General features: G+C 42.0%; 1 protein-coding gene across 1 annotated transcript in view; it reads left to right on the forward strand.

Moving 5' to 3' along the window:
• The window catches only part of LOC119413691 (dipeptidyl peptidase 2), a 36,255-nt gene that overhangs the window by 9,839 nt on the left and 9,981 nt on the right, over nt 1-16,435 (forward strand). Inside the window, exons 3-6 of the mRNA XM_037680746.1 lie at nt 5,629-5,697; nt 9,409-9,544; nt 9,666-9,747; nt 9,846-10,012. Of these exons, the coding sequence (XP_037536674.1) occupies nt 5,629-5,697; nt 9,409-9,544; nt 9,666-9,747; nt 9,846-10,012 (454 nt within the window). The remainder of the gene's footprint in view (nt 1-5,628; nt 5,698-9,408; nt 9,545-9,665; nt 9,748-9,845; nt 10,013-16,435) is intronic.

A 16,435-nucleotide genomic window follows, 5' to 3' on the forward strand; every position in this document is an offset into this window, starting at 1 on the left:
GATCCCTTGGCCTGTCAGGTATTCCTCGTGCCTCTTTGCCTCCAGTTTCCAGCCTTCCTCGTTCCCCTTTGGACCCTTGTTGGATTTCCCTCTGCTGCTCGCTCTCCTTGGAATGAAGGACCAGCTCTCCTCTTCGGGTTTGGACTGTAAGGACAAACGCTCATTAAACAAACCACTCTGGCCTTCCCCGTTGGACAACTATTAACCTGTCGTCCCTCTTTCCAGGAGCCTCTGTGAAGCAGCTTGTGGGCGCTATTATTTCACTGTACATAATAAACACTGTTCTTTTGTATTTCCCCTGGGTCTGCCTCGTTCTGGGTCTCATAACATCTGGGTTCCCCGCGCACTCTTAACAATCATCCTTTCTCTGTCCAGATGACACGCCAAGTACCTTCCTACCTGTCTCTCTAATTACTGTTGCTGTAGTAGCCCAGTCATTTGGAGGCTCTTACTACTCTTCTCAGGAATTCTCACCTCTCAGCCATTAGCCTCCCCCTTCATTCCAGGAAACTTCACCTCACAGCACCCTTCCCCCACCTCCATCTTGTCCCTCTCAACTCTTCAGGTGAGGAATGAGCTGCGAAAGATCAAGGTGCGTAAAGCTGCATGTCCAGATGGAATTAGCTCCAGCTTCCCGAGGTGCTGCTCAGATCAACTGTGTGGCATCATGGAATTTATGTTCAGTCTGAGCCTGAGGCTGGGGAAAGTACCACAACTGTGGAAGACATCCTGTGTGGTACTGGTACCAAAAACCAAACATCCCAAGGACCTCAGTAACTACAGGCCGGTGGCACTGACATCACATTTGATGAAGACACTCGAGAGACTGTCCCTCAACCATTTGCGCCACCTGGTGAGGTCTTTGTTGGGTCCATTGCAGTTTGCCTACCGGCCTGGCATCTGTGCACTGAGGCTGCTCCTCCCTGTGGTGTGACGTTGCACGTTCGTGGTGAGACGTATTGTGTCATTTCCTGTTTGTCTGTCGGTAGCTCGAGTGAATTGTTTGCTCGAGTCGTCTCTGTTTTCTGGATTTATCTGTCTTTTGCACAGTTTTTCATTCTAGTTCACAAACACACTTAGTACAGTTGTTTATCTACTGTTGGATAGTGCTTAAAACACCTCTTATCTTTCAACACTTCTCGGTTTTTATTGGTGTATTTGGCTCTGCTAGCTCCTGCTAGCGTTAGCTTAGCATGGCTGCTGCTTTTCTCCCTGCTTCCTCTGTTTTCTCTTGCGCCATGTTTCAGATGTTTAGTTACTCCTCTGCCTCCTTTAGTGGTAGTACATGTAACAAATGTAGTCTTATGGTAGCTTTGGAGGAGAGGCTGTCTGAACTGGAAACTCGGCTCCGCGTTGTAGAAAAACCAGTAGCTTGCCAGGTCCCCTTAGACAGCGCGGAACCACAGAGGCTAGCTCCCGTTAGCGGTCTTCCAGCAGACCCCGAGCAGCCGGGACCCCAGGCCGGCTGGGTGACGGTCCGGAGCTAAGGCTAAGCCCCCAGTTCACCACTGACCCGTTCACGTTTCTAATCGATTTTCCTTGCTCAGTGACACACCCGCTGAGGAGCAGACCCTGGTTATTAGAAGCTCCATAGTCCGAAACGTGGCTTTAGGGACTCCAGCGGCCATAGTCAAATGCATTCCGGGGGCCAGAGTGGGTGACATAGAATCTTATTTGAAACTGCTGACTAAGGCTAAATACAGTAAGATTGTTATTCATGCCGGCGGTAATGACACCTGGTTACGCCAATCGGAGGTCACTAAAATTAATGTTGCTTCGGTGTGTGACTTTGTTAGTTAATGAACTGATCATCATATTGATTTATTCTGTCTGACAGAAACTTGGCTACAACAGGAGGATTTCGTTAGTATAAATGAATCCACTCCTGTTAATTATTTAAATTTTCATGTTCCTAGAATAACTGGCCGAGGTGGAGGAGTAGATTCTATTTTTCAGTCAGGATTATTGATTAATGCCAAGCCAGTTATTAGTTATGATTCTTTTGAATCACTGTCCCTCAGTCTTTCTCATCCAAAATGGAAATCAGAAAAGACACTTTTACTAGTTGTTATATATCGTCCACCAGGCGCTTACTCTCAGTTTTTGTCTGAATTCTCAGAAATATTAACTGACTTACTATTAAATACTGATAAAATCATCATAATGGGTGATTTCAATATTCATGTGGATGTTGAGAGTGATAGCTTAAGCATAGCCTTTAATAATTTAATAGACTCATTTGGTTTTACCCAAAACGTCCGCACATCTACTCATTCTTATCATCACACTCTTGATTTAGTTCTGACCTATGGTATAGAGATTAAGGACTTGGTAAAAGTTCCTCAAAATCCTATTCTGTCCGACTATTTTTTAATGACCTTTGAGTTTACATTAAATGACTACACAGTCACTGAGAGTAAATTTCATCTCAGCAGGCGCTTATCAGAAAATGCTGTAACCAAATTTAAACAATCTCTTCCATCAATCTTTTCCTCTGTCTTGCAGAGTAATGCATCAGAGAACAGTGACTTAGATCATCTAGTTGATCATTTTACAACTTCAATGCAAACTTCACTTGATAAAATTGTTCCACTGAAAAAGAAAGTAATCAATCAGAGGAAACTGGCTCCTTGGTTCAATTCTGAGTTACGTACTTTAAAGCAGGCATCTAGAAACCAGGAGAGAAAATGGCGCTCTACTAATGTTGAAGAATTTTATTTAACTTGGAAAGATAGTCTGCTAACATATAAAAAAAGCTCTCCGTAAAGCTAGAACTATATATTACTCATCTTTAATAGAGGAGAATAAAAATAACCCTAGGTTTCTGTTTAGTACTATTGCTAGACTAATTAAAAGTCCAATTTCTGTTGAACCATGTATCCCTGCAACTAGAAGTAGTGATGACTTCATGAGATTCTTTATAAATGAAATTATTTCAATTAGAGAGAAATTTCAAACCATCCTTCCTTCTACTATCTCTAGTCCCCTGTCAAATGAGGCAACTTTAAAAATTTCACTAGAGCCTGATTTATGTTTGGACAGTTTTTGTCCTGTTGAGCTCTCTGAATTGTCAAAAATAATAACTTCATCCAAACCATCCACATGCCTGCTAGATCCCATCCCAACCAGACTGTTTAAAGAGGTATTTCCCCTTATTAATGTCCACATTTTGGATTTACTTAATTTGTCTTTAATGGATGGTTATGTACCACAGCGCTTTAAGGTTGCTGTAATTAAACCTTTACTTAAGAAGTCTGATCTTGATTCAGAAATTCTGGCCAACTATAGACCTATATCTAATCTAACTTTCATCTAAAAAATTCTAGAGAAAATAGTTGCAGGTCAGTTGCGTGAACATCTACAAAGAAATAATCTGTTTGAAGAGTTTCAGTCAGTGTTTAGAGCTTATCATAGCACAGAAACAGCACTAGTAAAAGTCACTAATGATATTCTCATGGCCTCAGACAATGCACTTGTGTCTATACTGGTCCTGTTAGACCTCAGTGCTGCATTTGATACAGTTGATCACAATATTTTACTACAGAGGCTTGAATATGATATTGGAATTACAGGAACAGCTCTAAAATGGTTTAAATCATATCTATCTGATAGATTCCAGTTTGTAAATGTAAATAATAAATCTTCTTCATACACCAAAGTTAGTCATGGAGTTCCTCAGGGCTCAGTGCTTGGGCCAATACTCTTTACTTTATATATGCTTCCATTAGGTAAAGTTATTAAACAGCATGGAATAAATTTTCATTGTTATGCTGATGACACACAATTATATTTGTCCATTAAACCCAATGAATCCAATCAGCTACTTAGACTACAAGCATGTCTTAAAGACATAAAAACCTGGATGACCCTCAATTTTCTCCTGTTGAACACAGACAAGACTGAGGTTTAGGTTTTTGGACATGAGCACCTTCGGAATTAATTTTTCAGTTTTTCTCCCTCCTTAGATGGCATTAATCTGTCCTCCAGCTCTAATGTTAAAAATCTTGGTGTTATTTTTGATCAGGACATGTCTTTTATCCCCCACATTAAAAACGTTACTAGAACTGCCTTCTTCCACCTGCATAATATCGCTAAAATTAGAAACATCTTATCTAAAAATGATGCAGAAAAACTGGTCCATGCATTTGTCATGTCTAGACTGGACTATTGCAATGGTTTATTATCTGGATGTCCAAATACGTCTTTAAAACGTCTTCAGTTGATCCAAAATGCTGCTGCCAGAGTCTTAACTGGAGTTAGTAGGAGAGATCATATTTCTCCAGATTTAGTTTCTCTCCATTGGCTCCTTGTCAAATCCAGAATAGAATTCAAAATCTTACTTCTAACATACAAAGCTCTCAACAACCTAGCTCCATCTTATATTACAGATCTTATTGTTCCATGGTTTCCTAACAGAGCACTTCGCTCTCAGACTGCAGGTTTACTTGTGGTTCCTAGAATTTACAAAAACAGAATGGGAGGCAGATCTTTCAGTTATCAGGATCCTCTCTTGTGGAACCAACTTCCAATCTCTGTCCACGAGGCTGACACATTATCCAGTTTTAAAACTAGGCTTAAGACTTTCCTTTTTGCTAAATCCTATAGTTAGGGTCGGCTTGGGGTTCCTGAGCTGTCCCTTAGTTATGCTGCTATAGGCTTAGACTGCTGGAGGACAAACTGACCTCAATTTTCACTCTGCTACTGTCTTTACTTACTCTGCTCAACCTGTTTTGTATTTGTAATTATTTTTTCTATCCTTAACATGTGTTCTTTTGTCTTTCAGATACACCTGGACCTATACCTGCACCTACCATTCTGTGTTCGTCTGTCTCTCCTTCCTGTCCTCTCAACCAGCCAGTCAAAGCAGATGGCCGCTTGTCCTGAGCCTGGTTCTGCTGGAGGTTTCTTCCTTTTAAAAGGGAGTTTTTTCCTTTCCACTGTTGCCATTGTGCTTGCTCAGGATGGAAGCCAAGATTCAACTTGTCTGCTGGATTCCTTAGATAGAGAACTTTAGTACTTGTCTGCTGGATTCCTTAGATAGAGAACTTTACTAATTGGCTTTTATGTATGTGAATGTTTCTGTAAAGTGCCCTGAGACAATTTGTTGTGATTTGGCGCTATATAAATAAACTGAATTAAATTGGATGACGCCATCATCTACCTCAGGCACCAAGCTCTGACCCACCTGGAGAAACCTGGAAGCACCGTGAGGATCATGTTCTTTGATTTCTCTAGTGCTTTCAACATCATCCAGCCAGGACTACTTCGGGACAATCTGTAGTTATCAGGAGTGGATCACCACATGTCCCAGTGGATACTGGATTACCTCACTGGACGCCCACAGTATGTGTGGACACAGGGCTGTGTCTCTGACATGCTGGTCTGCAGTACGGGGGTCCCACTGGGAACTGTGCTGGCACCGTTCCTCTTCACCCTCTACACTGCAGACAACTCCCCACACTGCCATCTGCAAAAGTTCTCTGATGACTCTGCCATTGTCGGCCTCATCACAGGTGAGGATGACTCAGAGTACAGACAGCGTACTCAAGACTTTGTGGACTGGTGCCAGCAGAACAACCTCCTGATCAACGCTGCTAAAACTAAGGAGCTGGTGGTGGATTTCCGCAGGCACAGACCCACCTCACTGACCCCGGTGAACATCCAGGGTGTGGACATCGAGATCGTGGACTCTTCCAAGTACCTGGGTGTTCACCTGAACAATAAACTGGACTGGTCTTACAACACTGATGCACTTTACAGGAAGGGTCAGAGCAGACTCTACCTGCTGAGGAGACTGAGGTCTTTTGGAGTGCAGGGGGTGCTCCTGAAGACCTTCTTTGACTCGGTAGTAGCATCAGCCATCTTCTATGGTGTTGTGTGTTGGAGCAGCAGCTTATCATCAGCTGAGAAGAAGAAGCTAGATAAGCTCATCAAGAAGGCCAGCTCGGTGCTTGGATGCCCCCTCGACCCAGTGCAGGTGGTGGGAGACAGAAGGACTCTAGCTAAAATAACATTGTTGGACAACGTCTCCCACCCCATGCATGAAGCTTGCTGAACTGGACAGCTCGTTCAGTGACAGATTACTGTATCCTAAATGCACAAAGGAGCGTTACCGCAGGTCCTTCCTCCCAGCAGCTGTTAGACTCTACAACCATCACTGCTCCCAACAAACTCAATAAGGATTAAATACATGCTGACCTCTGCTAAAGTACACACTCTGCCTATAATACTGTACTGTAAATAGTCTGCCATTCTCAATGTTCCAATACATATTGAACATTATTATTGATATTGTTTATCTTATTTCTTATATATTGTATTGTTTATTAACATTTAGGGAACTTTTGTGTGAAATCTTTTTATCTTTTTATCTGTTGCTGCTGTTGCTGCTGTTACACTTGCATTTCCCATCCGTGGGACAATAAAGGCTGTTTCTATTCTTTCTTAGCACTCAGAGCCTTTAACAGCCCCTCTCTGAATTTCTCACAACATTCTTCCTTCTTCAGATTCCACCATTTGGTCTTCTTTTCTCATTTTACTATTTTTCTCTTCTTCACAACAGCAGTCATTCTACACACAATCATCCGATGCTGTCTGGCCATGCTCTCCCCTCTCACAACCTTACAGTCCTCAATCTCCCTCAGGTTTTCTCTTCTACACAGAATGTAGTACTCATTCCTCCACTCTTATAGGTCACGCTATGTTCCTTCCTCTTTTGAAAATAAGTGGTGACTACAGCCATTTCCATTCTCTTGGCAAAATCCCCCACCATCTGTCCTTCCTGGTTTCTTTCCTTGACAGAAACGTACCCATCACTTCCTCATCCCCTCTGTTTCCTTCACCAAGATGTCCATTCTGGTCTGCTCCGATCACCACTCTCCTCCCTGGGAATATTCTCTATCACTTCATCCAGATCTTTCCAAAATGTGTCTTTCTCCTCTGCATAACCACTAACAACATTTAGCATCAGACCTTCTACTTATACCTTCAGGCACATCACCCTATCTGACACTCTTTTTCTTCTACTACATTCTGTGCTAACTTCTCCTTCAGGACCACCCCTACTCCATTTCTGTTTTTGTCCACACCATGGTAAAACAGTTTAAACCCTGATGCAATGCTGTGAGCCTTGCTGCCCTTCCACTTGATCTCTTGGACACATAAAACATCTACCTTCCTTCTCTGCATCATGTCAGCCAGCTCTCTACCTTTGCTTGTCATTGTCCCCACATTTAGAGTTGCCACCCTCAGTCCTACATTCTTGACTTTCCTCTTCTCCCTCTGTCTCCTGACACGTTTCCTTCCTCCTAATCTTCAAAGGAAAGTTTTTTGATATGAAAGAAATACAAGTAGACCAGATCAATTCCCTATTAAGGTTATCTGAAGCAACAGAAAATGTTCAAGAAAAGGATGGAAACATTAATTATAGTTGTCCATCTACGTCATTGGAATGCTAGAAGTTTAACAGCCTATGGACAAGAGCTGAAAAGCTATAACTAGACACAACAGCAAATGTAATTTGTGTTCAAGAGACTTTGTTAAAATCTATGTTATATTTCACATTTCCAGGATACACTTCAGTAAGAATTTGTGGAGTACTCATTGTAGTTCATACTGCAATAAAGTTGATGGAAGAATAAGATGTAAAGTTAAGAAATCTTTGTTAGGCAGATAATAATAGGTGGCTGCCTTACTAGGCAGTGCCCATCTACAAAATGTCTGGTCAGTGTTTAAGATTAAAGAATTAGAGTTAAAATGGCAGCACTGGTTACAAATCAGGACATAACGGTGTTAAAGAAAGATAAGACTGATATTCTGGGTGAAATGTTTGTTGTAGTAAACAGTGGGGAACATCTCAGAAATGTACACAGGCAGCAGAAAGAACATAAACTCAAAGAATTTAGTGATGTAGGAAAGAAAAAAGGAAGTTCAGCATCAGCATTAGATGAATAAATAAATATGAAAGAACTAAAAACAGTAATAAAAGGTACAATATATTCAGGGAAAGACAAACTGCCATGTTCTGTCAGCTTCCTGAACTTGTTAAATTTAGTTCTGAAACTCTGATAAAATATGGAGGCAAAAACCAACGCAGACATGTTTCTGTTTTTAATATTTTACATCGCTTTATAATTAGCCGTTTTTGATTAGTTTTTATTTAATCTATTTACTGTTCATTTTATATGTTTTATATGATTGTCTATTGTTGTCTGTACCTCAAGTTCAAGTGCTTAGTCATATTCAAGGTTAACAGTGCAATGAAATGTTCAGGATGAGAAGAGCTGATTTGACTCACTAAAAACAAAGAACAAACCTCGTCTATGTTCTTTGTTAAAACAGGTCTCTCTTGTAAATGAGTCCTCGAAGCTCAAAGAGACTAACCTGTGTAAATAAAGGTTGAATGGATGGAGAGAAGGTACTATTCCAAATAGGTGGAAAAGGGCAAAAAAAATTTCCATTTAATAAGCCAGGGATGGATCCTTCAAACCTGAATAATTATACGCCGATAGCTTTAACATCCCACACGTGTAACTGGATGGAGAAAATATTAGTCAATAGATCATTAAGGTTCATGCTCAAACATCCAGGTAAAAAAAATCCAACAATGAGCATGGACCTTGATGTCTTGAACCACTTTGGCTGTGGCAGCTTGGTAGGAGTCGACGGGGGAGAGGACAGCCCCTAGAAACCATCTTATCACCAGCAAACTGTAGGAGTGTACTGCGGAAAACAGTTTGTTTGGGACTTCTCAGACTGATGAAGTCCTTCGGCTGGAGGGCGAAACGTCTCTCAACAAAAAAAAAAAAACTATCCAGATGACCTGACTGAACATTGTTGTATTGGTCAATAGATTGTTTATCCTGGAACAAAGAGAGCTTGTTGGTGATTAGCAGTGTGGGTTCAGAACAGGTCGGTCAGCATTAGATGCACTAGTTAGTGTAAAGTGTTTATGTTTCTGTGAATCTTTTCCTACACATACAGTACAACTCTTGTACACTTGTGCGACTACTTTTGAGACTAATTGATCTTGATGAAAATGAACTTCCTGCAGAGTGTCTGGACTGCCAATCCTTTGAACATCTTGCTTTGTGGTTGCCTCCTGAGAGAGGTGTTATAACACGCCGTCCTGGACCTAGGCCTCGGGGCTGACCCAGACCTGCTGGAAAGATGGCTTGAATGTCTTGACCCTCCAGATAACTCAAGAGGGACTGATGTTTGGGGATCTTTTCTGCAGCACTAGCTTGGCTAAATGTCTAAAGATGAGTGAGTTGATGTCAGGATAGTTTAGTTGTGCTCCCTCTAGTTTTTAATGACACTCAGCCCTTTCAGCCTGATGACTGACATGATCTTTTCCATTAAGACATTGTGTCTGAGCTGCTTTCTTTAGACATCTCTCTTTCCATGCAGTTATGGAGGAATGTTGTCTGCCTATATGAGACTCCGATATCCCAACATTGTAGCTGGAGCTCTGGCAGCCAGCGCCCCCATCCTGTCCACTGCTGGGCTCGGAGACTCGAGACAGTTCTTCCAAGATGTTACAGCCGTGAGTCAGCCTTCTCTTAGAGCCACAGAGGCATTTTCATTTGAGGAGATTGTAAAAGGAAAAACATGGTCCCTGCAAATATCTCACTTTTTTACATTGGAAAATGTTTTTGTACCCTCAGGACTTTGAGAAGTTTGCGCCTGAATGTAGAGATGCTGTGAGAGGAGCTTTCAATCGGCTGAAAGAACTAGCTGATCACAAAGGTAAACCTCAAAGCTGAGATCATTGGGGTCATTCGTCAAACAACAAGGTGATCTAACTGGTGTAAAGAGAATCTTTTCTGTTGTTCTGCTGGAGCCAGATTACAGACGCATCCAGGCAGGATTTTCCCTGTGTCAGCCTCTATCGTGTGAGCGGGACGTGCACCAGCTCTACGGCCTGCTGAGGAACGCCTTCACCCTCATGGCCATGCTGGACTACCCTTACAGCACGCAGTTCATGGGCAACATGCCCGCTAACCCCGTCAAGGTAAAGCGATTGCCGAAGAGAAACACCCAACTCTCGTGTTAGAAAGGCTAAGTGTACGACAGAAAAACTGCAGTTTGTGAGTAGGCCTGTCACGATATACAATAAATTGCATGATAAATGAAAATTAGAAACCTCATTTTCATTTATCAGCTTTGTCATTTCTTCATGCCTCTCTCTTTCTACTGAACACACTGGATGACAAAAAGCTCAACTCCGGTGCTCTTCACTGACCCCTCCCTTTCTCTTTTCTCTTTAAAATCTGTTTAACCATCCAAAATCATGTTTTTGGATTGTTAAAAACAGCTAAGCCGAGAAGCTAAGCTATGAGCTAAGCTAACAGGCCGACCTCGGGGAAAAAAACCTCCGTCTTGTTGAAGCTCCAAAATTCACGTTTGAAACTTGTGCCTTTGTGTAAAAACCTAAAAAAGTTAAATCTGGTCCTCTGGACATTCAAAAAAAATTCCTGGACAGAGAGGAACGATGGTTTGAGAGAGGAGTAAAGGAGGCCATCTTTGTGAAAAGAAATCGTCCATCGTTAAACAGGGGTGGAGGCCTCCGGGTTCAACTGTCCCCCTCTTACAATGCTGTGATTGCTAGTATCACTCAGCCCTCTGTGAACAGTATACAGCCATCAGTGTGCTAATGATCCATTGTTAGGCTGATGGTCCTTCTTGAGCATGTGATCAGCTGGTTTTGGTTGTCAGCAGCAAAACTGGTTGATCCACTCTGAGACGGTGCTATTTAAGAGACTGAGCTGAATACAGCTCCTCAGACTTAGGAAGTCTCTCGGATGAGAGATGAAACGTTTCTACATTTTTTTGTTGATTTGCTTTGTTTTGTTTTTTTGAATGTCCAGAGGACCAGATTTAACTTTTTTAGATTTTTCTACCTGGATTATTGAGCATGCATCAGGATACTTTGTGTAAAAAGTTGATTTTCTCTGCAAATAGAAGCTGAGAAGTTTTTTTTTTTATTTTTATTAAAAGCTTTGTGTGAAAAATGTTATGCTAAAGAGCTCAAACCACACCGAGCATCCACCATTTTGAGAACTGAAAAACAGGAAGGAGGGACAGCCCATGTCACGTCAAGGGGCCTCCCTCCCATTTTTCTTAAAGAGACACGCTGCTCTCTCCCTTACTATCCATCCTTCGGTTCAAACAGTCTTATACTGCCATCCAATGGTCAAACAATGGTAATAAACTCCAAACTGAATGAATGAAAAGAATTAATGAATGAAAAATACACTCAAACAAATTAACCAACATTTCTTCTTAAATTTGACTATAATTACTAATTATTGTCAAATTTCAAACCGCTGTGGCTGAATGGCTAGAGCAGTCGTCCTCCAATGTGAGAGTTGGAGGTTCGAATCTACTAGCAGTCACATGTCGAAGTGTCCCTGGGCAAGACACTGAACCCCTCATAGCCTCTGATGTGTGTCCCATCAGTGTATGAATGTGATCTAAAACATTAGCACCGATTAGTCTCTTTAGAATAATTTGTTCAATTAGCTTTGTAGAAATCTAGTAGAATGCTGTATGAATGGGTAAATGAGGGCACAGATTGTAGTGTAAAGCGCTTTGAGTATCTTGAAATAAGATGGAAAGGCGCTATATAAGTACAGTCCATTTACAGTCCATTTATTATTGTTTATCGCAATAATTCCTGAGACAATTAATCGCCCAGCAAAATTTGTTATCGTGACAGGACTAGTTGTGAGTGCATGAAGCTCAGCACAGCTTCTTGTCATGGTGCAGCACAGTGAGGAAGTCTCAGCGTAAGGGCCTGGAACAGATGTGTACAACAGGAAATGCTAACTGATGCCAGATGTTCAGCTTTTTGTTTTGTCAGATGAGAACCCTTCCTGAAGAGACAGACGAGTATGGCCAATGTTTGTGCATCGTTGTCTCCGTCCACCTGGTCTGGTGTCCCTGTCACATGAGGACAGACATGTTTGACTGGAAGGACAGTCTTTATTGGTTAATATTTAGTTTCAGTCATTCGTCAGGCTAAATTTGGACTGGCTGTTGTGGATTTTAGGATGTCTTCCTGTAAGTTCTGCTGCTCCTGAAGTTCACGGCCGCCCACAGATCCTGAAGTTCACGGCCGCCCCACAGATCCTGAAGATCACGGTCACCCCGCAGATCCTGAAGATCACGGCCGCCCCGCAGAGAGCTTTTTGTTCTCCAACATTTTGTTTGATGGAGGAAAGGGTTGCCGTCCATCTTTAACCACCAAGGACTTTGTTCTGTAAAGTTTAGGCTCAGAGTAATCCTGTGTAGAGACGACTGTCTGCAGTGTCTCCCATGAACCCAGAGAACCCATGTCTTTTAACATGCACAGGGTCTACTCGTTCTACTGTCAGTCATGGCTGACCAGGTCATTGTGCCTGTCTTGTTAACGATCCAGTTATATGATAACATGGCCTGCCATACATCCACCAGCCACACGCGACCATTTCACTGCGAGCTGACCGGCTTTGAAAGAGGTAAAAATTCAGTTAAACTTCAGATGGGACTGTACTGCCAGGAAGCAACCCATTGCCCAAATGGACGTTCATTCAGCTGCTGCACTCAGCGGACGCGCGTGGCCAACAACCTAAATGGGTGAAATCCCAAAGCAGACCTCTCAGAGCGGTCCGTGTCTGAATAAATCAGAATGAGGCAGAAACCGGGTTTAAATGCTCTTTTACAGCCATGAAAGAACAAACACCCCCTCAGCTCCGATCTTATGCACCTTTCAGCTGTGCATCCACGACGACAGGTGCATCCCAAAGTAGACGTGTGTCATAGCTGTCCACGTGGCTCAGTAATTCAGAAGAATACAGCAGAAAAATTGTTTAAATTAACAACAAAGTCCATGTTCAATAATCAAACAATCCAACATTTTTCAGTCGGGCCATCTGGACAGTTTTTTTTTGTGTGTGGTGAAACGTTTCACCTTCCATCCGAAAGGCTTCATCAGTCAAAGAAACGCACAAAACAAAACTGATTCTTTCCCCAACAGCTTACTCCAAAGTGGAACAAACCAGTTATGTTGGTGCTAAGATGGTGTCTTTGGCACGCCCCCTCCTCTGTTGCCGGCCCTCTTCCTCGTCGACAATCATGTCAAAGTGGTTCAAAACAACAAAGTCCATGCTCAATAATCCAGGTATGCAATCCAACAATTTTCAGTCAGGTCATCTGAACAGTTTTTTTTTTTTTTTCTGAAATGTTTCACCTTCCATCCGAAAAGCTTCATCAGTCAAGGAAACGCACAACATAAAACTGATTCATCCCCCAACAGCTTACTCCAAAGTGAAACAAACTTATGCCCCTTTTCCGTTAGTACCGGTACGGGCCGACTGGACCCTACTTGGCCCGGTTCCGAGGCTTTTCCATTAGTACCGGTACTTAGCACCTGTTACTATTTTCAGTACCCTTGGCTTTGTGGTTCTAACCCGAACGAAGAGGTACTAAAATGTGTCGTCAGAACACTGTCGGTCACTGATTGGTCGGGGGCGCAGTCACTGGATCCTTCAGAAACTTTTCAAAACAATGATTCGCCATTTGCAATTTCTCAGACTGGAGCAGCGGCTGGACTTATTTTAAAGATTTTAAAAACAATACTGACAACATCTTGGTCTAATGCTGATGTGCTGGTGTTTTTTGTGCTTGGTGGCCTACAACATAATTCAGAGCAAGCTGAATGGAGCTCTGCTGATGTACCCCGATCCTCCCCCCGGAGCCTCGGAGCGCCAGGCCGGGCAGGGCGTCATCTCCCCGGCTCCGAGTTCCACTGGTCACCGCGGAAGATCCTTCGATGTGCCGACTCGGAGGCTCAGGTTCCGGATACCAGCCTTGTGTGCTCAGATCTCTGCTGGTCACTGCGAAGCTGGAGATGGGGACTCGCTGATGGCTGTTGCGAGACCCCGGCCGCGCGTAATCATGAAGGCTGAATCCTGATCCCACCCGGCAGTCAGGCGGACTGGACAGTCTGGGACGGACGGTGGAAGCGATTTTTAAATAAAATTATATTTTGTTTTTATACAAAAAATGTTTTAAAAAATTGCTGAAGCGATTAAAAATTATTATTATTTTTTTTACACGTAAAATGTTTTTTAAAATCGCTTCCACCGTTAGTCACAGACCCGTCTCTGTCCGCCTTTCTGCGCGTGTCAGGCCATCATGATTACACGCGGCTGGGGTCTTGGAACGGCCTCTGCGAGTCACCAGCTGAGCTCGGAGCTGGGAAGATGAGCCTGCCCGTCCTGTCTCCGGAGGAGAGGATCGTGTGAGACCAGCAGAGCTGGTCATAAAAAATAATTTTTATATATATTTTTTAGCGTTGAAGATTAAAAAAATAATAAAATAAACGGTGCCAGCTTCATCATGAAATCCTGTTTTCACTTTAATGACTGTTAACTCAGCTGAAAATCACAAAAAGACACAAAACTATTGGATCTCAGGAATATTTCCCTCAAACATGCTTAAAGAAAAGAGACAACCTTCAGTTCAACTTTATTTTAACCCACAAATGTACAAATCACAAAACAGGAACTTTAAAGCAAAGTTAAAAATAAAATGTATATATGTGAACAAGAAAGAAAACCACACATCTAAAATGAACATTAAAAGTAGACACAATGAATGCAAATACATCAAATGATGATGAAAACCTATAAAAATTTAGATGTTTTTGTAGAATCTGGTTCATCAGATATTTAATTTATATACATATATATTTTTATCTATAACTACATATATATGAATATATATATACATATATGTGTATACATATGTGTGTATATATGTGTATACATATGTGTATATATATATATATATATATATATATATATATATATATAGTGTGTGTGTATATATGTATATATATATATATATATATATATATAAGAGGAGAATATATAATTTTTTATAGGAAGAGCAAGGCCATTCAGAGCTTTAAAAACAAATAATAAAAGTTTAAAATCTATTCTAAAACGGACAGGGAGCCAATGTAGTGAGAATAAAACAGGTGTGATGTGGTCCCATCTAGGAGTGTTGGTTAAAAGGCGCGCTGCTGCATTTTGTACAAGCTGGAGGCGATTCAGTGATGACTGTGGTATACCGACATACAGAGCGTTACAATAATCGAGCCTAGAACTGATAAAAGCATGAACAGCTTTCTCCTGGTCGCAACGATTTATAAAGGCTTTGACCTTTTTTAAAAGGCGTAAATAAAATAATCCCAACCGGACAACAGAGGCAATATGTTTGTCAAAGTGTAAAGCCTTATCAAAGGTCACCCCAAGGTTTTTCACACAGTCACTGAAGTTAATGTCCAAATTTCCCAGGCCAGTTGCATCTTTGTCACCAAATAAAATCCATTCTGTTTTACTGTCATTTAAAAACAGAACTTTGCGCAGAAGAAATCGTGGAGAATAAAAGTTTTATTTATGACAGATCTAGTGTTCAGAAGAGCCATCCGGATGGAGCACTGGCTGTTATCCTGGGATGCGCGGCCAAAGGAGCGGAGGTTCTCCTGAACCCTGCCACGCCTACAGATCTTTGCACGCCGATAACCAGGAAATGCGCCGCTGCCGGTGTCCGTATCCACGACGCGTAACCAGCTGTATGAATATTCCATGGGGCATCGTATGTCCACAAAGTTGTATTTCCTGAGAATCTTGCGCGAAGACTGGAATGAAGAAGAGGCGAAGTGATCCCGAAGCTTCACAAGCAACCCACTCCTCCTGCTGCGTCTCCTGCGACGGCGCCTGCTGCGGGCGACCACAACACAAGGATTCCATAGAAATGGAGGTATGGATGCCAGGTGAGGTGGAGGAAAAGTCTTGGATCGTCCATAAAGGTCACGAAACGGTACTTTTCCCACGATGGAATTAATATTTAAAAGTGTCTGGCGGTCATAAGTAAACAGTGATGACACAATCTGAACAAAAGTCAAGAAAAATAGCACAAAAAGTAACAACTTGAGGAGAGACAGACGACAAGCCACGTACAACGGCGCCATCTTGTCCATTCTCCTCTTTCTATTATTATATTTCTTTTATATATAACTGAGATGCTAAGTTTCCCCGCACGCTCCAGATCTTTGAGGTCAGACAGCCAGCTCCTGCTCTCTGTTCCAAGGACTAAATATAAACGCTGGGGTGACCGTGCCTTTTCTGCGGCCTCACCTAGACTCTGGAATAAGCTCCCACTTGATCTGCGTCAGATTACTGAACTTGGCCCTTTTAAATCGAAGCTTAAGACTTTTTTATTCCAACAAGCTTTTAGTACGTAAATATGTGGTGACATTTCTGGTTTTATTTGTGCTATTATGTTGTGTTTTCTTGCTTTTAACCTATTGTCATTTTAAGTACTGTTTTTTGTTAAGCACTTTGGTCACCATCACCATGGTTGTGTAAAGTGCTATAGAAATAAT

The sequence above is a fragment of the Nematolebias whitei genome, chromosome 8 (genome assembly GCF_014905685.2).
Source record: "Nematolebias whitei isolate Nwh7 chromosome 8, NemWhi1, whole genome shotgun sequence".
Classification (NCBI taxonomy): domain Eukaryota; kingdom Metazoa; phylum Chordata; class Actinopteri; order Cyprinodontiformes; family Rivulidae; genus Nematolebias; species Nematolebias whitei.